Below are 22527 nucleotides of genomic sequence, written 5' to 3'. Positions count from 1 at the left end.
GAGTTGAGCCTGAGGATTGGACTCCCAGTATGCTTTTTAGCAGTTGTCTCAATGAAGTATATATTTTTAGATGTGTGGGGTAGGATTTTCAAAAGTGCCTAAGGAAGGTAAGTGCTTAACTCCTATGGGGAGTCAGTGGTTGTTGGGCAACTAACTTGCTTGGGCATTTTAAAAAATATAGCCCATGGAGCCTAATTCTCCACTCCTTAACATAGGAATAAATCAGGAGTCAATCCACCACTGTGAAACCAGCATAAGAAAGAGGGAGGAATCAAGCCCACAGCATGCTAATAGCAACTGTAAAATAAAGATCCTCTTTCTTGCCAGGAATACCATTCAGATTTACAACATACAAATATTTTGGGACCCTTTACTCTTCCTATTAGTAAAAATATATATTGCAATATATATTGCTCCCAGACTGCATTACTGCAAAGATGAAGCCTAGTAAATTCCTATAACCTTGCTTCAAAATAATATTTAATCTCATAATGAAGATCCTTCTTGCACAGACATTTAAGCAGCGTGGTTATTGAGGATAGCTCTATAGTCACTGAAGCATATTTAGGCATTAGTATCATTGCCTTCTCATAATGTACTATAATCTCTGGCAATTAGTCCATGAGGGGATGTAAAGCCTTGAAATTGCTAATTTATTGCCTCTGAAGTGTATTTGTCATTCATATGCATGCCAGATGAATCGAGTTACAGTAGTTCTTTCAGATGCTATAGAATATAGGCTGCAAGGAAGATTCGGCAGAATCTTGGCCACCTTTTCTCCTCACCTCGAACCACTTCTCCCCCGCTGAGCTCACTTTGCGGCACATTCCATCTTCTGGGTGTGGAGCACATATTAATGCTCCTCCATGGAGCAGCCTGCAGGTCATGCTGTAGATGCAGTGGGGTCAGAACCCTCTCAAGTCACAAAGCATCTCATCTCAGTGACAGGCTTAAGACCGGATTCAGCTCCAGATATGTACACATGTCTCTTGCTGGAGCAGTGGGGAGCTGTCAGAGTAGAATTTTGCCCTTGGACTCCACCAGCCCTAGGTGTGAATGGAGTGTTTCTGAATGTAGGTGTCTGGCACATGGCAGCACAGACAATAGAGTGCTACTGGTATGGAGCTGGACAGAACTAATTAGTCGGCGTTGGCATAAATGAATTGTTTCGTGCTTTTTTCCCCTAATGTGAAGCTTGGTTGATGTAGCCCAGAGGGCAGCAATTGTGACATGTAATTGCAAAGAATTAATGTGAGATAAAAATCAGACATTATACAAAAGTGTTGGATCTAAACAGAAGCTGCTATAGGGTAAGGTAAAAGGTTTCATGTAAGATAGGAAGCTGTTTAATGTACAATAGCTGGAAAGGCAGATAGGTTGGACCCAGAACGTTTCAGTTTGTTGGATAGCTAGAAAGTGTAGTGACCAAGAAATGGCAGGACCTTTTCCTGGCAAAGAACTCCCTCTACCCACTTCTCTTGCACAGATGGTCTGTTTTTTTAACTGTGCCATGCCTCGTCTGTGTCAGGGCAGCTGGGCAGGGTTTCAAAATGAGTCATCTGCGAATGCAGCCAAAACTGGGAAATTTTGTTGGGACATAGAACAAGCCATTAAAAACACAAAGCATCTGGTCACCTTTGCTAGATGTATTTAAGTAGAAATAAGTTGAAATGCGTGTGAGTAGTTTGCTAAATTATTGGAAGTTAAACAGATTTTAAGTTTTAAAATAAAAACGTACAGTATAGCTGTGAAAATCTTTATTAGGTGGGCCACTTCTAAAAATTCAAATGCCAAAGCAAAATATTGGCCAGCTAAAATGTCTTGGATGGGGTTTCAGATCATTTTATATCTTTATTTTCCTTGATGGCATTTTGGGTGAAAATCTGCTGCCAGATTTCCACATAGATGTCTCCAAAAAGTGACTAATGCTGGTATTAAAGGGGCCTGTATGGGTCTAGCTTGTTTCTGCAAATGTACAGTAAGTAAAACTGTGTCCTCACTAGGGGATTAGACCACTTTAACAATATAGTTGAAGTGGTACAAAAACTGTGTGTAGACCAGCCCAAAGGGATGTCTGAAAAACCTAACTGATCTGTGCAATTTTCCCATATTCCTAATTGTGTTTAACTGAGTCCTGACCTTGCCAGGAATAACTCACTGGAGTTAATTGCTTCCCTCGCTTACGGTGGATTTGCACTAGTGTAACAGAGTTCACATTTACATTGGTGGAAGTGAGAACAGAATCTAGCCCACTGCCAACAGAGTCTTCAGATGAATATGTAACTCCCATGTAAGGTGGCACATCCCTGTCTCATGGCTAGCATGGAAGATAACAGCCAATTACTTCTGAAGGTGACAGAGTTATTCTGTTAGCTCAAGAGGTAGTAGTCTGTGCTGTAGTGCTGAAGTCTATAGGTTCTAGCCCTGCAGACGACCTGTGGTTCCAAACATTGCATGTAGCCACCGAGGACATGCCTACATCTATATCTTTACATATCTGCTAATGTATAGGGCAGATGGCAAATTTCAGCAGATAGGAACTTTGTCTGAGCTGAGGACAGTCCACACACTGGCACTTTTTCTTTCCCTGTGACAGTTCAACTGCGTGTGACCATCAGCACCTGGGAAATGGAAGCAATCAGAGCAGCATTGTTTCACCAGCATGAGGGAAGGGACATTGTAACTAGGCTGGAGGAAGAGCTGCCATTGATGCTGAAGAAGAAGCAGGCAGACGGTTGTGGTGTGTATGTGGTGAGGTGGCCCAGACGGTGGTGGAAGGATTCCGTGTGTATGTGGTGAGGTGGCCCAGACGGTGGTGGAAGGATTCCGTGTGTATGTGGTGAGGTGGCCCAGACGGTGGTGGAAGGATTCCGTGTGTATGTGGTGAGGTGGCCCAGACGGTGGTGGAAGGATTCCGTGTGTATGTGGTGAGGTGGACCAGATGGTGGCGGAAGGATTCCGTGTGTATGTGGTGAGGTGGCCCAGATGGTGGCCTCTTTATAATACAAATGGAAGTGTTTTGTCTGTTTCGAGGTAATGGGGCATTGGATAGGGGAGATGAATGATTATTAATACGTTTCAGTTCCGACCTTGGACCCAGTGTACAAGCAGAAAGCGGGTTGTGTGATGGGGGGGTCCATGGGAGTTGAGGGGAACAGAATCTTCTCCCCGCTGGCTGCAGAGCTGCTCCAGCAACATCAGGGCTGTAGTAGGTCCTGCAGCTGCTGAGCCTCTCCTGTGCAGGGGATCTGAGGGGCGCAGCTGTGCTGTGAAGATGACAGTGGCGCACTGTAATGACAAGCAAGCCCACTGGGAAGTTAGTATGTGGCGTTTTTAATAAACATGCATGAGGACAGCCCCTGATTACTGAGCTGCTTAACCACCAATCAGGGATTTGAAAAGCCCTCCCGCAACCGGACCTGTATTTTGGGAATGCACACTTGTGACACAGAAAGAATCTGATCAACACATACAGGGCGCTACTGTAAACTGGGGATTAAAGCGGAGGAAACTTCTCTAATGGTAGCAGTTCCACCCACTCACCCCTGCCACAGAAAGTCACTTTGTGTTCCTCGTGATAAATGACTTGAGAGTAATAATGGAGGTGGCAGCAGGGGTTACACTGACTCGCTGTGTCCTCCCTTCCCAAGTTTTTAGCGTTTTGTCTGTTTTCCAAAAGTCTAAAGGCCAGATTCTGCCCTCACTTACCCTGTTACAAGCCCACTCAAGGCGATGGTGCTAATGGGGTGTAAGTGAAGTCAGGATTTGCCCTGACCCTTCTTCTTTTGTTTTTGGTTCACTCAATTTTATTCCTGTAATTCAATAAACGAGGCAAAGAAGGCCAGAGGATATGAATTAAATATGACAGGAGACCACAGGAATCCTGACCTTCTGTCTGGCAAGGAAATCTTGAAACCAACCCTCAGCACATACCTATCAGCTTTCCAGTTACTCAAGTCATTATATGTGCTGCTGAAGTCAGGCTGAAAAGTTCACACTCTCCATTCTGCAACTAATTGCAGCTCTCTGAGAAACTATGGTTAACTAGCTACTGAGATTTTACTTGGCTTTATGGCTTTGTTCCTTTGTGGGTGTTTTGTTTTTCCTTTGAAAAACGTATTTACCTTCAGATTCTTTTTTGCTATCTGGTGTTGTAAGGAGATATGGCATTAGAACATTTCTCAGGCCAAGACACTTTCAGCAAACTTTAACACTTGTAGATGGAGTGTTTGGTCAGCTTTTACTTTGGTGGGTGCTCAAGTCTATATTTCATATCTAGGTGACAGAACTTATATTACTTTAAAGGCTTCATCTATCTATGCTGCAGTTTTTTGAAGACCTGTCTATTTTTATTGAACCCTGCATGCTGGCAAGCAAAGCTAGCACTTCATCACCAAAATGAAAGAATTCATTCTGAGACTTCTCTTTTTCTTGACTATATTGGTAGTCCCCATTCAGACCCATCCCTGTATTATATGGTAAGGAAAGGGATGGAAACTATAAAAATAATGATCTCTTTATAAGAGATGATTTTTCTTTTGGAATATGCCTCTGAGTCCTTTAGGCTTGCCCAGTTATGACTTTGCATTATGCATCTATAGTCATTTGAATCTTTTGTTATTACTCCATCAAAACTGGATTTTAAAAATATTAATAAAGGAATGTCCTTAGATTCTATCCTGATCTTTAAGTCCTTATGTGTATGTAACTCCTGTTGAGCTCAGCGGGGATTTTGTCTGGAGAAGGACTTCGAGTTTTGAGGACTTTGGGCCCAAGTGTGTCTGAGTCCTTAATATTGTGTGTTAAGTGGTAGTTTCTGAATGCAATACTTGGTCCACCACTGAGAAACAAATTCAGCCTTAGAGTTTACATATACATTTCTGCACACGTTTGGAGTAGAATCTATCCTCTGTAACACACAATAAATAACAGGGTGGACACTGTATAATCTAATTAAATAGAAATCTACTACAATATACAGAACAAACCTAAAAATCCATCAGTTAACGCAAACAAAAATCTCTGGCCAGTCTTCAGCTCCTGTAAAAGAAACAAATAGGCCCGCACAGCCCACACCAAAATGAATAAAATCACCAACTACCTTTTTCCACATTGTAAAGGGAGACTGAAGTGGTCTGTTGAGTGTTCCCTCTGGACTCTGGCGCACACAACATCTGTCCCCGGATCCTTGAAGGGAATACACAAAAGAGAGAAAAGCCATTCATTCATCTGCAGCCCTTATTCACCCATCACTTTGGCCTGAGGGCAAAGAATCTTGGGACCACAATAGCGAAGATAGTAACCTCCTGGAAAGAACTGGGGGGAAGAGATGCATTGTTCCAGAATGTAACTGAAATTAGCAATGATGCATGGTAGAGAGGGTCAAATAAGGACATCCTTGACCGTGTAGATACATGTACAGAAAGTGACTGTCTTTCTATCCTGAATGTTGGTTCATGTCTTGTCACATTCCATTATGTGATGTAACCATCTCAACCTACACCAAATCTCCCTCATTCTTTTTCTCCCTCATAACAGAACAACATCTGGTACCCACTCTCCAGTCCTGGCCCTTTAAAATTTCCTCTTCCTTGAAGGAAGGCAGCATTTTACAGAAACCTAGTGTTCTTCAGCTGAATTTACCAAGCAGAGTAGAAATCCCATGCAGATCAGGAGGAATTTAAAGGGCCAGTGCTTTCTCAAACACTCATGATTTATAAATATATCAGAAGAATCACATTCTTCCTCATTTTTGCTTTCATCTTTATTACAAATGTACCATCCTTCACCATTTCAGAAGCAATATTGGCAAATGAATGAGATTCTTCATGGTCGTATAAACCCTTGATTCAGTAGTAAAGGTATTTTATAAACTTCACAGAATTCTTGATATGGAAAATTATCCTGGGGTTGAGATAGTGGATCTGTTTTGGGGTCTTTAATTCATTTAAATGATCAGTTTCTCTTTGAGGCAATTCTAAAAGTACTTCAGTGGAAGCTCATCTCAGAGCAACAGGGCACCTCATCAAAAGATTTTTTTTTAAAAAGAGGGGAAAAAATCTTCAATAGAGCCTCTCTCCTTTTATCCTTGATTTACCGAGCATATTGGTTACCCCCCTTTGTGAACAGCTCTTTTCATTTATAAGTATAAAATAAATTCAACTCTTCTATCATGGTGTTTTTGTTACCAATCACCAATATACATTTTACTGGCTGGGGGGCAGGGGGGGAAGTTTTGTGGCACAGCGATTGCAGAATGAACTGGAATATTACAGGCAACAAAAATAGTTTGCCCAGTCTTATTTCACGGATTACATAAAGGCACAAACAAGTTGTATTTTCTGCTTGCCCATTTGTATTTGTAATCCATTGCTTCAGAATAAAGGTGAATGGCTTGTAGTAGTGGCAACCGCCGACAGAGAGGCTGCACGTATGGCTTTTTGCTCAGGTGCTAGCAAGGCGTGGCTGAATCAATGATCAGTTGCAAGAGCAAAAAAACACCCTGCATCAAGGTCCCTAAAATAAAAAGGACTTTGTGGGCCAGAGTCTGAACCTGGAGCGTGATAGGGAAGCAACCTGTCTTTATTCTATCAGCCTTTGGACTCTTCCTCCTCCCTGGATGTTTTTTCAACATGCCATTTATTGCCCCTCCTTTTGTTTTCTTCCCCTGTGGTCATATAACTGTCCCTAGGGGGATTAACTGTCTGAGGTGGAGTGAGGCCACAAAATGGGGCATTTTGTGACCTTTCCTATATTCTGCCTCTTTTTCTGGTCATTGTTGTCAGCCATGGCTTGGTATCTTGCCACAGAGAAGGAATGCCTATGTGAACCCATCTCCACGACCTCAGCGACTCAGGAAGTTAAGAGACAAGGATCATATGTGGGGCGGGGGTAAACCATGAAGGGCTATAAAAGTGAAGACCAGTTTGTGGTGGTGGAAGAGGGGGAGCCAATGGAGGGATGCAAACAAAGGAGTGACATGATCAAAGCAATGAGCCAGGCAGATGATTTTTGGCTGCAGTGTTTTGAATGGATTTTAGAGGAGCCAAGGTGCTTTTGTCAAGGCCAGAAGGAGGTTGCACTAGTTGAGGTGCATGGTAGCAAAGACCTGGATGAGAGTTTTAGATGTGTAGATATAGATAGTGTACTGAAAGAAGTACAAGATTTAGACACATTGTGGATGTGTGGGTCTAGAGAGAAGGCCACCTCAAAGATGATGCCCAGGTTATGGACCTGAATGAGAGGTAGGATGCTAACATTGTCCACTCTGGATTAATCTGACCGTGTCTGGAAGTTCATTCCACAGCCAGGTCCACTCCACTGAGAATGCTTTATCCCCAGCTCCCACACACTTGGTTCTGGATTTAGTGATCTTCACTGCCCAGATAATTGTTATTGTCTTGGTGGTTCATAGATGGAGATGCAGTCTGTAATGTAACTGGAACCAGACCTGTTAATTGCTTTGAAGATTAGGATCAATGCCCAAGACTCATTGCACAACTGCACTGGGAACCGATGGAGGGACTAGAGCACAAATTTGTTGAGCTCATGGCAACCTAAACCATGGAGGAGGCAGGCAACTGCATCTTGCACCAGCCTGACCCTCATCCAGGATGTGGGAGATTGAGTTTTCTGGTGAGACAGCGGTGAAAGTAAGTGTTTTTAGTCATTGATACTTCCAAGTCATACAGAAAGTTTCTCTGTCAGTCGGACTGCATGCCTGAAGGCCTCCATTCATTGGTGTCCAAGAGAGCCCTCTGTGACATGATCCATATTTTACAGCACCCTTCTACCCTAATAAGTTCCAGCTCGTTGGTTTTTACCATTCACCATCCAGGACCAGCAGTTGGAGGGCCACCGTCCTGTCACTAGTTGCTTTTGAGAAGCAGACATCCTGAAACCATTTCCAGGAACTGTCTTTGTTCATGTCCAGGTAGAGTAGCCACTCTCATTTGGTTATTGGCAAGGATGCCTAATGTGGCAAAGGTTTTAAGAAGGCTTGGCTTTCCAGTGCAAGAATGGACTCAGCCAGGTGAATGACTTGTTGTCCCTGAGAGTCCCCTCACTAAATGCTCAGAGGCCAACAGACGGTCCTCATTGGGTCCCACCTTGATACCCCAGCAAAATTTTCTCTGAATTTGCTAACCTGTCTATTTGCACAAAAGATTTGCATCTGCATGTCCAAAACAGCTGCCCTTGCCATTTTTGTGGGCATAGGGGACTGGATGGTCCAGGAGATAAGCCTTTCATCCTTTGGCTACTGGTGCAAATCTGGGCTAAATCAGTACAGATTGAAAATTATCTTCTGTTGGCTGTTCAATGGCCTGTATGAAATGAATTTGGTCTCAGTCCAGCTCCCAGTAGGCATGTATCCACATCACTAATCCCATCTCTATTGGCACTGATTGGCAAACTTGCTGCCAGACTGAACCACCCTTTCACCCTCAAGGTCAAGGTCAATGATGGGGCCATGTGACCAATCTTATAATACCAATCCAGGGCTGTAGTGTTTCTGTGAATAAATAGAGAACTCCATCCCTTAGACCTGTCAATCTTGGCACCTTTCACAAGCATTACATTCATCCCAAACTGTGTTCTATTTTTGTTAAATTGTAAACACCTTTTTGAAAACTTGGTCCCCTGTGGGATGGCACTGCCAGAGCAGCAGCCTCTAGAATTGGAAAAAATGGTTTAGCAGGAAGCTGGGCAGGCACAGTTTAATCAGGGCCAATTGCAAGAGAGGAAGGCTTTTTTTTCTCAGCCCCAGAATGTGAAACAGTAAGACATCCTGCAACCTGATCCTGAAGTAGGGTCATTATTGGGAGACCACCTATCCATTTCCAGGCTTTCAGATTCAGCTGCTTCCCAGCTGCTTTTTATACCGACAGACCAGGTGCTTGCTGCCTATTAAACTTGTCCTCATTCTCCCCTTGGAGCTTCTGCTGACCAATTAGACCTTTTTGCCGAATCACTGGCAGCTGCACTGTCTGGGAGTCTGTGTGTCCGTAAACCTGACAATGGTCACATCAGCCTCTGGCTGTAGGGGACATAATAAAGGATCCCCTTACACCCACAGGCATTTGTTGTGTGCTTTTCAAGAGGTAAACTATTGTGCTGGAATATTTAGCAAGGTCAGTGGATGCAGTTCACAGTGGTTCTGCATGGTTTGCAGAAATTACGACTCTTGCTTTGAAATCCCTGCAGTTTTTTTCAAATCTCCCTTAGGAACTTCCTTTGTTTTGTTTTTGTTTTTCTCTCTCCAGTGGAGGAGCCTTTGAATCTGAACTGGGAAGGCCAAATTCTGCTCCATTACTCCAGGTTTACTTTAGCATCAATTATTGGCTTCCATGGACTTGCCCCAGATTTACATGAGAACAGAATTGCCTTCCTCTATTAATGAGCCATGTCTGTTGTCCCCCTTTTTAATACTTGTTCAGTTACATGCAGCATGTATAATCTGATAACAGCTGTAGTCAAGTCCCAATTCTCCTCCTCTTTCTTCTTTTGTTTACTTTTTTCTGTAAACTCTGCTGCTGTTCTATTTACCTCAATACTCCAGAATTTTGTAGGTGCGTCCAAAGGAGCTGGTTTCCGATAGGAACTCAGAATGCTTCTCTCTGCTACCAGTTGACATATTGCTTCTGTTTCACCTTTAATTGGCAATGTGGCTATGTCAAATTTTATTTCCATTTCTGTAGTCTCATCCAGTACCAGAGGGGCTCAGTACCTAACTGCAGACTGAATTATTTGATACGAATTTTGCAGGGAAATATATTGTTTGTTTTTGTCTCCAACTATTAAGCTTCTAAACTTAAATATCTTCATTGGTGCTATTTGCGTAGCTGTGGACAGTTCTTTGCATAGTTGCTGGTTGATTCTCTTTGTAGTTCAGATTCTAGATTGAAAATTTAAGGGTTGCAAAAACCACTACAATAGAATGTAAATCATTGGTTAGTTTTTCATTTCATTTTCTATTTAACTGTGGTCTCTGAGGGCTCAATTTTATCCTTTTTTAGAAAAGTGCACGTAAGTCCAAAATCCCAGCATAATTTTGCATGTCGTGCGTGTAATAGAATTTCTACCAGATACTAGTCTCTGTTTTTTAAGGGTGGTCATGCATGCATGCATACTTTGAAAACTGCACATATCTTGTTTGTCTGCCAATGGGGTCTTCGCTTCAGCTAAACGTGGCTTAGAGTTGAAGCCATATTTACTGTCTGTGTGTATATACATGTTTGTGTTAACATGTGCACACTCTTAACTGTGCAGGTATTGCCATGATTTTATAGTGTGTGTCTTCAGTATTCTGACAATTCAATAAGAGCTGAAACCATGGTCTTTTTTTTTTTTTTTTTTAATGAACATGCACAGATCAGGATAGTAGCAGTGACCACAATTATGTTAAGCAGACAATGCAATATGTGCATATTAAATTGCCCAGTTCAGACTGGTAGAACCATAAATATGTAGAGCTGAAAAATATGATGGACCAAATTCATCCCTGGTGCAAGCCCATTGCAGTGAGTAGACTCACCCAGGAAAGGGTTTGGCCCAGTGTATTGTCACTTTTTGCACTACAGGGTTGCTGTACTTTGTGTGGGATGATGGAAGTGAAAGTCATGTTACATACCGGCTGCTCAAAAGGTGACATACCTCAGCCTAAAGCCAGCACCTGCTGGGCTGTTCAGTTCTTGCTTTGTAGGTGAGAAGGTGCCTTTTATGGCATCACTGGAGTTTTTTAAGAACAGGGTAGGCAAACACGTGTCAGAGATGGTCTGGGTTTACTTGGTCCTGACTTAGCACAGGGGGCTGGAGTACATGACCTGGAGTGAATGGGGCCTGGACAGTCATGTCTAATGGGCTAGTCAGGTGCCACACCAAAGGTCAGAGCTGGAGTCAGCCTCAAGGGTGGGACATAGGAACTGGGACCTGGAGTGAGGCAGGAACCTGGAACGGATGGGGATAGGATAAGGTGGACAGGAAGGCAGGGCAACAGAGTCTGGTAAGCAGGCAGAGTCCATGGCAGCAACCAATCAGGGATTCCTCTAGTTTCTCAGACAACTTCCTTTGCCTCCTTCTGGTTTAAATAGAGCTCCCCAGCCAGCTGGTGGTGCTGGAAGTTACCTCCAGTCAGGAGCTTTGTGGGCAGGTCCCTTTGTGAGCTAGCACTTTGTTGGCTAACTTCTCCAGTTATTCAGGTGAGCTGCTGGGTAGCAACCATGGTCTGAGCTCTGCCTGCGGATCCATAGGCCCAGGTTCAAGCCCTGTAATCCCTCACAGTCCCTTCTGTCCTGGCACATCAATGGCTCTCTGAGACGTAGTTTGCTTCCCATTGAATTCTCCCACCAGCGGTGTCCTGAAGTGGTTAACAAAGATGGGGAATACTGCCAGTTCTCTAGTATATCTGTAACAGAGGAAAAAAGACGACATCTGCAAATGATGGACTCCAGTCATTGACTTCTGGACCTCCAGGGAGTGTTGCAAAAACCACAGGATGCTATCGAGTGCTAGATGGTACGTTTAGCGCTCTGCTTATGCTGACCTCCCTACTGCAGAGCTGAGCAGCCTTCTCAGTTGGGGGCCAAATGTACTAGTTCCAAAAAGGCAAGAGGCCGCAATCAATACTTGGAGGCAGATTCTTGTCACAGGCCCCTTCCTTTGTGCCACTTAGGCAGTGCAAAGGGAGCAGAAACTACTCCTAATTCCCAGCTGGGGATTTTCCCCACATGGAGACGTTCACAACAGATGCAGAGTCGGCATAGTCAGCTCCTACATCTACATTTTCCTCCTTGTCCAGGGAGCAGAGTGGGATGGCCGAGTGCAGTGTGCTCTGGTTATCCTCAGCAGGTGGTATGGTTTCTTAAAGTTAGATTGGGCTAGCCAGGGCAGGGCTGGGTCAGAGAATCAGGGAGCCACAGCTGGTTGTTTGTTCTCATTTTCCCCTCTACGTGCCTTCCCCTGGGCTGCCCTGGGCAGTGATGTGAGGAAGGGAAGCCATCCTTTACTAGGCACTCCCTGAGGTCAGTCAGAGCTAGGTGAGCTTCTATTGTGCTCTCCCTGGGGCTTTCAGAGCCTGGCAGGAAAGCAGCTCGTGGAGCAGCCAGAGGTACTTTCTCCACCCTCCCTTGTGAGGCAGCTGGTGTAAATTAGGTCAATGGAGCAATGCTGATTTAGACCAGCTGCGGATCGGGCCCATTATCTTTGTTAAATTCTGTATGTATTTTGTTTAACATGCACGTCTAGGTGATATGGAGCATAGGAATAAAACTACTACTGGAATCAGGCCCATATGCAGAATAAATTATTTGTATTGAAAATTTATTGTAACTGATTATGTGAAGGGGGGAAAAATCACACAAGGCTAGATTCTGCCGCCCTTTAATCACACTGAGCATTACTTCACGCCATGAGCAATTCCATTGAGCCAGAACATTTCCCACCTTTGATGCGTGAGGTGTGTTAGTGCTAAGCACTGGACAGAGTGTGACCGGAATAGCCTGTGCTATGGCAATCCCCAGAATCTGGCACATCTCTAGGGAACTGCTGGTGTAGCCTAGAGCAGCCCTTAGGCTGCTCTAATTGACACTGGGAAATCAAGTGGCCCCAGTGGGGGAGTGGAAAGGTAGCTCAGAGCACAGTTTGGCCACATTTGAGATTCTGGCCCACTTTCCTTAGTGGGACTGCTTGTGGAGTAAAGTACTGCTCACCATGAGTAAAGTGGCAGAAATAGGCCCATATTAAAAACATTTGGGCTCCAATTCACAAAAATTCACTAGATACAACTGTAATCCAGACTACATTGAAAAAAAACCACAAATTATGTATAGTTTTGTTGTCAGTTTCCACACTCAATTCTCTCTGCTTTATTTATGCACAGCAGGGGCTTTGGTTGTTGCACCATTAGAAATGTAATCAGTACTTCCTTGTTCTGATCTTTGGGATTTATGCACCTGTATCTCAGATCTCACAATATATCTTCTAACAGGACTCGGAAGTATGTTTTATTTTGCTGACTAACCCTTTCCAGGAAGTCAAGCTTTCTCTTTTGTTTCTGTTTCACTAAAACCCTTTTACAATAAACTAAATTTCAGAATTATTCCCAGGAAGGCAGATTTACTGTATACATTAATATATTAGGACAAATTCAGAGGTGAAGTGAATGACAATGTCAGTTACCTCCATTGGTAAATCAGTGTAAGAGGATGTAATTTAAACAGCAAGGGATAAAAAAAAGTCAGATTTTAGAAGAAAAAGCAACACATCACACCCACATCCAAATGCATCACTGCCACATGTGGCATTAGTTGGTATTATTGGGTTAGTCTCTCTGGAAAGCCGTAGGATTGGTTGTGGAGAAACTGAACTAACCCCTTGTTTCTAGCATTGATGTCTCCAGAAGAGATACGATGCCCTCAGAGGAGTAGAATGGGGAAGCCTTCCCTGATGCCGTATTGAAACTGCTTTATGACTAAATAAAGGACTTCAGTCTTCAGGACTGTCAAGCCCTGTAACTTTCAGGAGCACTAAATTCCCTCTTTAAACAAGCATCACCCTCCCTCTCCCATCCCCTCCCCATCTCAGAGAAGGAAAGGGTGAAATGATGAAGTGAAACTGTCACTGGAAAAGGTTTCCCAGTGGCTACTGCAGTATGTACGTGCATTTAAATATTTGGCACAGCTACATCAAATGACATAACAAACCGAGTAAAGGAAAATGTGTCCTTTCTCAGGAACAATGATTATCTGCAAATTTAAACCCTAGATTATACTAGTAACAAGAACCTTATGGTTGTTGCACTAACCTTTTTTCTGCATTTTATCATTAGCACCAATAACAACATCTGCAGGGAGTAATTAGTATCGCCCAGAGGGGAAAGGAATTCTGCCGGAGGACATCATTATGTCTGGAAAACTAAAGATGTTGTATTGTAAGGTCATGAATAAATTGCTGGAGTCTGGGGTGGAGGAGAAAACAGATAAAAAGTTCAAAGTTCCATATTTCTGTTAATGTGCCTAAGAAGAGCACGTTAAAATTTCCATTGGAATGTCATTAGGGAAATTAGTCAGTTCCGCCAGTTCACTTTGCTGGATACCATATGTTTACCTTGGGGGAATGTTTGGAGAGAACCACTTTGGGTTGATTGTAAATGTCACAATTAAATAAGTAAATATTACAGAGCTGTATCTGTGATCTGCACCAGTGCACAGATCCTGTATACCAGCACGTTGGTGTGACCTATTATGTATATATGCACATATAAATATGTACTTTGATAAAGTAAATCCATAGCAATCATCTTATCTGGACACACAGACACCAGCCACAAACAGCTCCCATATTTTGTCTTCCTGATCTGTTTATCTCTATATACCTAATGCACTGTATGTGCCCTTCTGCAACCATTCCATCTATTTTGTGCATGCATTGTAAACTCTGAGGGCCTGTGCATGGGATATCCCCTGTTGCGGGTTATAAGAGCTGCATATATAACTCAAATGGTGCAATAAAAAATTCTGTAAATCTTTCAGTTTTCAGAATATCAAATTAGCCATATAGTGAGTACAGTTTATTATTGGTCCAAATATGTGGGACAGTAAATGTCCTCAATTCCTATTTACTCTGCTAGGAGATGAGTGCGCTGCGTGGACCTTAAGAACACTTACACAAAACTGTTGTCTAGGTTTTTATAATGTGAACTTAAGGTCACATTCAATAACAACTCTGTTAGCCTTCTGCATTGCAGAAGCCGTGGAAAATTGATTTTCTGTTTTCCCATTGACTTCAATGGATCCAGGTTTGGTCCCGCAGTGTAAACTTTTCCTCTGGATTTTATCCACTTTTCAAAGTTTTAATTTCTCATCTCTTAAACTTTCAAAATACAAAAGCCACCAATTATGGCCACAGCTTTGTGCCTGCCACAGTTGCTCATTTTTAGAATCACAGCTGGCATCAGAATACTGGATACCAATTTCCAATATTTTTTCTTCTGGAAGGCTGCTTTTTAGGCATTTAAGAGCATTAAAGTCAGTGAGAGCCTTTCTGTGGACTTCGATGAGCTTTGTAACAGGCCCTTAAAATGTGAGAGCCATTGTTTAAAGTATAGCAAGAGCATGCCTTTAACAGAAACAAATAAGCTTACACATGCTGTTAAGGCAATCATGAATAGGAAGAGTGCTTATTTCTTTAAGGATCCAGAATTTGTTCACACAATAGCACTTAAAGCCTTGGTGTGTTTTTAAGCTCTACTCTCCATTTTACAATAACTGTTTTTGGGAAAGGAAATCTCCACCTTATTTGTGAACAGAAACAAGATATGTTATCGACTGCCATCTGGGAAGATGGATGTTCTGGCCCTCATGGGTCTATTAATATTTGATGCTGATGGATGTGAACTGGCAGTTTGTATTATTGATGGAGTTTGGTTCCTTGGACCTAGCCTATCAATACTTAGGGGAGAATTAACAATAATGAGCATTGCATGCCCAAATCTCTGCCCAGTGCTGTAAAAGCCTATCATTTAGTTTTAGCAACAGTTAGCTAATATTTACAGTGCTTTGAAGATGAAGGGTTGTATTATTGGTACTATTAATCAACTGTTCATTCTGATTACAAGTCAACTCTTCGGCGTCACCAGTGCCAGACGTTCCATGTGCGTATGCTTGGTGTGCTGTGACGTTCCCATCATGTTAAGGATTAGAGCAAATGAAAGGCCTGCTCTTATTAATTGCTGAGCACACCGAGAAGTGCTGAGTAGCCTCAGCTCCTGTTGAATACTGAGGTGCTCAGTATCTCACAGGATTGGGCCTGAAGAAGATGTTGTAGGAAGTGAGAGGACATGAATCAGGCAGACAGTGCTTTATGAGGGGAGATGGACTTTAATGCTACAGTTTCCTGAATTAGGGCTGATCCAATTCCTGTTAAAGCCAGTCAGAGTCTTTCCATTGACGTAAGTGAGAGTTGGATTTGACCCTTAAAGCCATAAAGTTTCTTTCAGATGGATACAGGGCATACATTTTGATGAATTGAGCCTTAGAATTATAGAATATCAGGATTGGAAGGGACCTCAGGAGGTCATCTACTCCAACCCCCTGCTCAAAGCAGGACCAATCCCCAACTAAATCATCCCAGCCAGGGCTTTGTCAAGCCTGACCTTAAAAACCTCTAAGGAAGGAGATTCCACCACCTCCCTAGGTAACACATTCCAGTGCTTCACCACCCTCCTAGTGAAAAATTTTTTCCTAAAATCCAACCTAAATCTCCCCCACTGCAACTTTAGACCATTACTCCTCATTCTGACACCTGCTACCACTGAGAACAGTCTAGATCCATCCTCTTTGGAACCCCCTTTCAGGTAGTTGAAAGCAGCTATCAAATCCCCCCCCCCCCCCATTCTTCTTTTCTGCAGACTAAACAATCCCCGTTCCCTCAGCCTCTCCTCATAAGTCATGTGTTCCAGACCCCTAATCATTTTTTTTTGCCCTCTGCTGGATGCTTTCCAATTTTTCCACATCCTCCTTGTAGTGTGGGACCCAAAACTGGACACAGTACTCCAGATGAGGCCTCACCAATGTCGACTAGAGGGGAACGATCACGTCCCTCGATCTGCTGGCAATGCCCCTACTTATACAGCCCAAAATACTGTTAGCCTTCTTGGCAACAACAGCACATTGTTGACTCATATCCAGCTTCTCGTCCACTGTAACCCCTAAGTCCTTTTCTGCAGAACTGCTGTCTAGCCATTCGGTCCCTAGTCCGTAGCGGTGCATGGGATTCTTCCGTCCTAAGTGCAGGACTCTGCACTTGTCCTTGTTGAACCTCATCAGATTTCTTTTGGCCCAATCGTCTAATTTGTCTAGGTCCCTAGTATCCTGTCCCTACCCTCCAGCATATCTACCACTCCTCCCAGTTTAGTGTCATCTGCAAACTTGCTGAGGTTGCAGTCCACACCATCCTCCAGATCATTAATGAAGATATTGAACAAAACCAGCCCCAGGACCGACCCTTGGGGCACTCCACTTGATACCGGCTGCCAACTAGACATGGAGCCATTGATCGCTACCCGTTGAGCCCGACGATCTAGCCAGCTTTCTATCCACCTTATCGTCCAACTTCAACTTGAAATACTGGAGCAAACAAATTAAGCGCTTCTGAAAGTTTATGATGTCCATATGGATCACTCTGGAAGAGAGATGTTAAATATCAGGTTATTTATAGCTAGATTTTTTTAAAATAACTGTAATGTTTTCAGGGGTGTATATTTGATTGAATTAGCTATTCCTTCCCATCTCACATACCAGATTCAGGCTTTTCACTACACTCATTAACCTTCTGAACTTCACAGAAAAAAAAGAATAATGAACATAAGGTGCACAGCTGTTGATTAATTTTACTAAATAGGATAGAAATATAAAGTACCATATTGCAAGAGGGAAGATCCAACAAACAACATTTGATACCAGTTTAATGGAACATATAACTCATTAACAACTGGATAGAAATGTACTGCAGTATTATCCAGTGAGGCAGGTGGGAAGGGGTGCATGGAATTTACATATCTTTAACAGTACCTTAATGTATTTAATTCACAGGTCATTCTCCCAAATCAAGTTCAAAATGTTAATAACTGGTTCTGCATTTATAATTAATAATATCTTAGTGCCAGTGCTACAGTTCAAGTGCATTTTCCTATTATATAATTAAGAAGTTAAGTGTATGTGGCAGTTGTCACTCAACGAGTGTTCTGGCGGTCTGGCTAGTTATAATCAGGGAGAGAAATCTCATTAAGCCAGCTAGGTGGGGGAGACAAGGTGTTCTGTTTTGTTTTTTTAATTCAGGGTTGTTCACTCAATAAATATAACTGCGAAGGGACAAAGTGACCAACTGTGGGTAAGCCACAAAGTACAGTATACTTAAATTACGTACCATAATGCTCCCCAAAACCCAACGACATTCAGAGTAAAGGCTGAATTGTCATGATGATACTGGGCATTTGTAGAACACCTTTCTTCTGAGGAGCTCCAAGTGCTTTATAAACATTTACACCCCTCACCCCTGTGACTCAAATAGGGACATATTATTGGAACCAGACCTACAGCTGGTGCAGATAGTGCTAACTCTGCAGAAGTCCGGGGAATTTGCATCACCCGAGGATCTGCCCCTTGGTATCCATTGTACAGCTAGCACAGGGGCATGTTACATCTGCATACCCATAGTCACCGAGTTCGCAGCAGAACCAAAGGTCCAGACACTCCATCTCTAGGCCACACCTTCATCCTCCTTACTGGAGCATTTTAGATCCAGACCCTGTATTGCCACAGCGGGGTGACTGAACACTAGACTTTACAAATAGCTCTGCTTTTCTTTCCTTTGACAAGGAAATCGTTTTTACTTCTAGATCACTGGTTCTAATCCAGCACAGGTTGTAGTAATCAAAAATTAGCAGTGACCACTGGCTGTTCCATTTCCTGTGTGAAATGAGTTGGAAATCTCATTCTAGTTTCCACATCACAACAAACGGGTCTATAAGTGGCACTAATTGGCCACCTCATTGTCACTCTCAGCAGAAGGGCGAAGGACTGACCAGGCATAGAGACTGAATGCCTCTCTAACATCCAGATCAACTCCCGGTTCCCCCACATCAGTCTGGAGGCACATATGGCAGTGGGGTGAAGAGAGCACTTCAGAAACCCTGGCTGTCAAACCGGCTCCTCTTTACAGCCAAGCGTTTTTGGGGGTCTTGTCTCTCTCTCAACTGAGGTGAAAACCATCACCTTTTACAAACACTACATTTGCTAAAAAATTAGACTACAAGATTTGCTTCTGGACAGAACATATTTGTATGGTTTAGCTACCATCCCCTTAAAACAAGGGTTCTCTGTACAACAGAAAGGCTGAAAGTCTCTTTCTTAAAGTCTCTTACTGTACAATAGAAAGCTGGAAATTCTCTTAACCATCTGTGGATTTGTAGTACTATAAAATCTGACCCTATGTCCTTTTGATGTCTTATTTGCTGCTTAGTGCTGTAAAACGTAGTTTCCCCCAGTGAGGTGGTACTTTTTTAGAACTTAAGCAAATTGACATGTTGTACGTTTGTATCTGCTGATAAATGCACAGTCACATCAAAGGAGTGATAGTTCTTCTCCTGGGCATACACGCATAAAATCTGCACCTTTGATCTTTAACTAAGATGTGGGTGTCAGTGCAGTGCATGGTGGCTTTCTGTGACATATAACTACATATTCTAATTGAATTCACTGAAGAAGAGCTTCAGTGTAAGAGCTCGATTGTGACTTACACAACATTCCTGCACAAGGGAGTAGCAGAGAGGGTATGCTTTCCCTGTGCATTTTCCCGCGCTTCTCAGATCTTGGGGGCATACAGGACTAAGGGGATACTGCTCACTATTTTACTCCTTTGCTACAGCAGGTGAAGAGGATACGGACAGAGTCTTGGTTCCATCCCCCTACTTGCCAGCCAGTACAACGGAGACAGCTCAGGGAACACTGTAATTTGCTACTGGAGCAGGTCAAATTACTAGAGTCCCTACCCCAGAAACGGGCCAGGCTGTAACCCAGAGAGGTGTCTGAGTCACAATGCATCCATAGCTGCTTCTCCAGCAATTCAGGTTACACATCACCTCTTGTTCAGGGCTCTGTCGAACATCACAGTCCAGCCCTGAACAAATGCACATGCCAGCTAGGTTAGTGTATCAATGTGAAGGTCTAATGGACTTTTACTACTTAATTTTTCACACCCACAATCTGTGGTGGATGAATACACATGAACTCTGTTAGGCTTCGGTTACTGAAAAATCCTTTCTTTGGAGCCTTTGTGTCAGCTCAGATGCGACCGAGCTCTGCAGAGCTTCAGACTCTGTGTGTTTTGTGATTAGTGTTTTGTAAGCGATGTTTTGGTTAATGCTCTAACATCTGTTCTAGGCAGTTTGTTTTTGGAACTTTCATACTTCCTGTTGAACGGCTTCCAGAAACTTGTCCCTTTCTTCCAAGTCAATCAAACCACTAATTGCATCATAATCCTAGACTCAGCGGTGACCGTTCAAGCACTGAAGACTAAGCTATCAAGTCTTAGTATGCTGTGTACCTTGCTGAAAGTGAAAGCCTCCTTTATGTGCAGATGAGAAGTTCCTGAAATCCATATTTTTCTGCCTGACACTGGTTTTATTTTGGTTTGCAGGGAGATGACTGCTCCATTACTTGTGGGGCCGGAACATACGGAGCCAACTGCTCGTCAGTGTGTAACTGCAGAAATGATGGTGCATGTTCCCCGGTGGACGGCTTGTGTCTTTGCAAAGAAGGTAAATGTAATTCAGAGGGAAGAGTTGGCTACTGGTTGCACTGGGTGCTGTAAATGTCACTGTCCCTTTTAAGTTATAACAATGCAACAGTATGTAAATTGTAATTGATTTGCAACTAAGCCGAATTGCGCAGTCAGCAGCTCCAGTGTGTTCCATTTGTAAATTATTAACTATCTCCATGTGTTTCTGAAAGAGTCTGAAATGGCAGGGTTCACTACGGGCTAGATTGCATTTGACAGTCTGCCCAGATGAAGCGGTGGTGCGGAGCTGCACTGCCTCTCTAGCAGACCAGAGAACAAATTGTGATTCAGAGTCACAACTCCTCCCCCGCTGCCCATTGCTCTGCATCTTGTGTAGCAATTCACTCCCCGGTGTGCACCTGGACTGCCACTCTGGCTGGCAAATGGGAAGGAGCAGAGCTAGGGCTCCTCATACACTCTGCCCCTTCCCCGCCACTTTCTCTCAGGGTGAGTAGCTCGTGCTCTCCCACAATCTGAGCCCGGGAGTAAAGACGGCCTTCCTCCCTCCCCTTATTCCGCTGTGTGGCTGAGCCAAGGCTGTGCCAGGCTAGCCCTGTGCTGTTACCCAGTTAGCTTCCTGTTAATATTGATTGAGTGAGGCTGGCTCCCATCTAGGTAACTGGAACCTCCCTCCATCCAGAGACCTCCGCAACTGCAGTCCTAGTGCTTCCCCAAACACAGGACCTGGTGTGGCTAGCGTTGCCACAGGGCCATCCTGCCGATACACACACCTCTCTGCAGACTGTGGCACCTCCTCCATGGGGATAGCAGTGACTATGCACTGCCTGTGCTCAGGAGAGCTCTGGGAGGCTTTCTGCCTTCCTGACCCACAGGGCCTTCTCCAAGCCCTCTTTGGACTGTGCATCTTCTCACTGCCCCTGACAGGCAGCTCTGCCTGTATGGCCTCATATGGCACGCTTGAGCCCTAAACCAGCACTGAAGTAAAGAATAATAAAGACTCGAAGAAGAGCTCTATGTAAACTTAAAAGCTTGTCTCTCTCACCAGCAGAGGTTGGTCGACTAAAAGATATTACCTCACCCACCTTGTCTCTAATATCCTGGGACCAACATGGCTACAACAACGCTGCACACAATAATAAAAGCTGGCATTTCAAGCGGGAATTAATCAATCACTGTATAACTCCATTTCACTACAGTGCATAAACCATGGTATTTCTGCTAAACTCCATTACATATAGTAGCAGCATATTGAATGCTGTTGCGTGGCTGGCAGTAAAGATCTGAGCCTCAATGGCTCGGGGGCGCGTGTGTGTGTGTGTGAGCTGCTTTATATTAAAGAGCATTCCCACAAAAATAGAATGTAAAGAACCAGCAGTGTCATGTAGCAGTTCTTCCGCTTATGTTGTATACCCGCTCTTCAGTATGCAAAAGGCGCCTTGGTTGTTCCAGATTCTCTCCCTGCCTCAGACCCTTAGCAGTGCTGGGGCCGGAGAGCCACCAGATCTCCCCAGCTGCTGCAGCCAGCATAGCTGTCTCCTGTATTTCCCCCACCCAACTCCTGGCCCTTAGGAGTCAGAAACAGAAGGCAAACCTTAGCCCCAGGCTGCTCTAACATATGCCAGGGCCAGCCAGAATAAGAAAGCTGCAATTTCTGTGCTCTTCCTCCCTGCCACCTCCACCCTCTTGCAGCTTACAGATCCTAGGTGCAACAAAGAAACTTGGCCATTCGGTCTGTGTGGAAAGTGCACGTTACAAGCTGTGCTTGTTAGCCTGCTGGCTGTAGAGAACGGTGTAATACTGCAAATGGACGCCTGTAGCTCTGTATTGGTTTTTCTTTTTCTGACAATGACAGTTGAGGAAACCTCACCAAACTTTGTTTCTCTTGCATGTCTCTTTAGGATGGCAGGGTGTTGACTGCTCCATTCCATGTCCAAGTGGAACTTGGGGTCTAAACTGTAACCAGACATGTTACTGTGCCAATGGGGCAGCCTGCAATCCAGTGGATGGGTTTTGTCTTTGTTCGCCTGGATGGCAAGGAGAGTACTGTGATCAGGCCTGCCCTGTAAGTATTAGTAGAGTACACCTGCATCTGTTTTCAATAATATTCCCAGATGATGTGTATGGCACTTCTAGAATATACGATAGATGGATAGAACATTTTTGTCATAGGCTCTAATGGAGGAATGAAGAAAGTAATCTTAAATAACAGATCAGAGTTCTAAGTAGTCAAGT

General features: G+C 43.6%; 1 protein-coding gene and 1 long non-coding RNA gene across 2 annotated transcripts in view; one reads left to right on the top strand and one right to left on the bottom strand.

Moving 5' to 3' along the window:
* Positions 1–22527, top strand: part of MEGF11 (multiple EGF like domains 11) — a 277439-nt gene that overhangs the window by 175871 nt on the left and 79041 nt on the right. Inside the window, exons 12-13 of the mRNA XM_043523817.1 lie at positions 20194–20314; positions 22194–22357. Coding sequence (XP_043379752.1) covers positions 20194–20314; positions 22194–22357 — 285 coding nt within the window. The remainder of the gene's footprint in view (positions 1–20193; positions 20315–22193; positions 22358–22527) is intronic.
* LOC122461955 lies at positions 1424–13885 on the bottom strand. The gene is made up of 3 exons (XR_006284237.1): positions 13802–13885; positions 5102–5187; positions 1424–3288 (listed from the first exon to the last, which is right to left on the bottom strand). It is a non-coding gene; the product is annotated as an uncharacterized LOC122461955 (long non-coding RNA).

This window comes from Chelonia mydas, chromosome 10 (assembly GCF_015237465.2).
Source record: "Chelonia mydas isolate rCheMyd1 chromosome 10, rCheMyd1.pri.v2, whole genome shotgun sequence".
NCBI classification, from domain to species: Eukaryota; Metazoa; Chordata; order Testudines; family Cheloniidae; genus Chelonia; species Chelonia mydas.
This window is presented reverse-complemented; position numbering and strand designations above follow the sequence as displayed.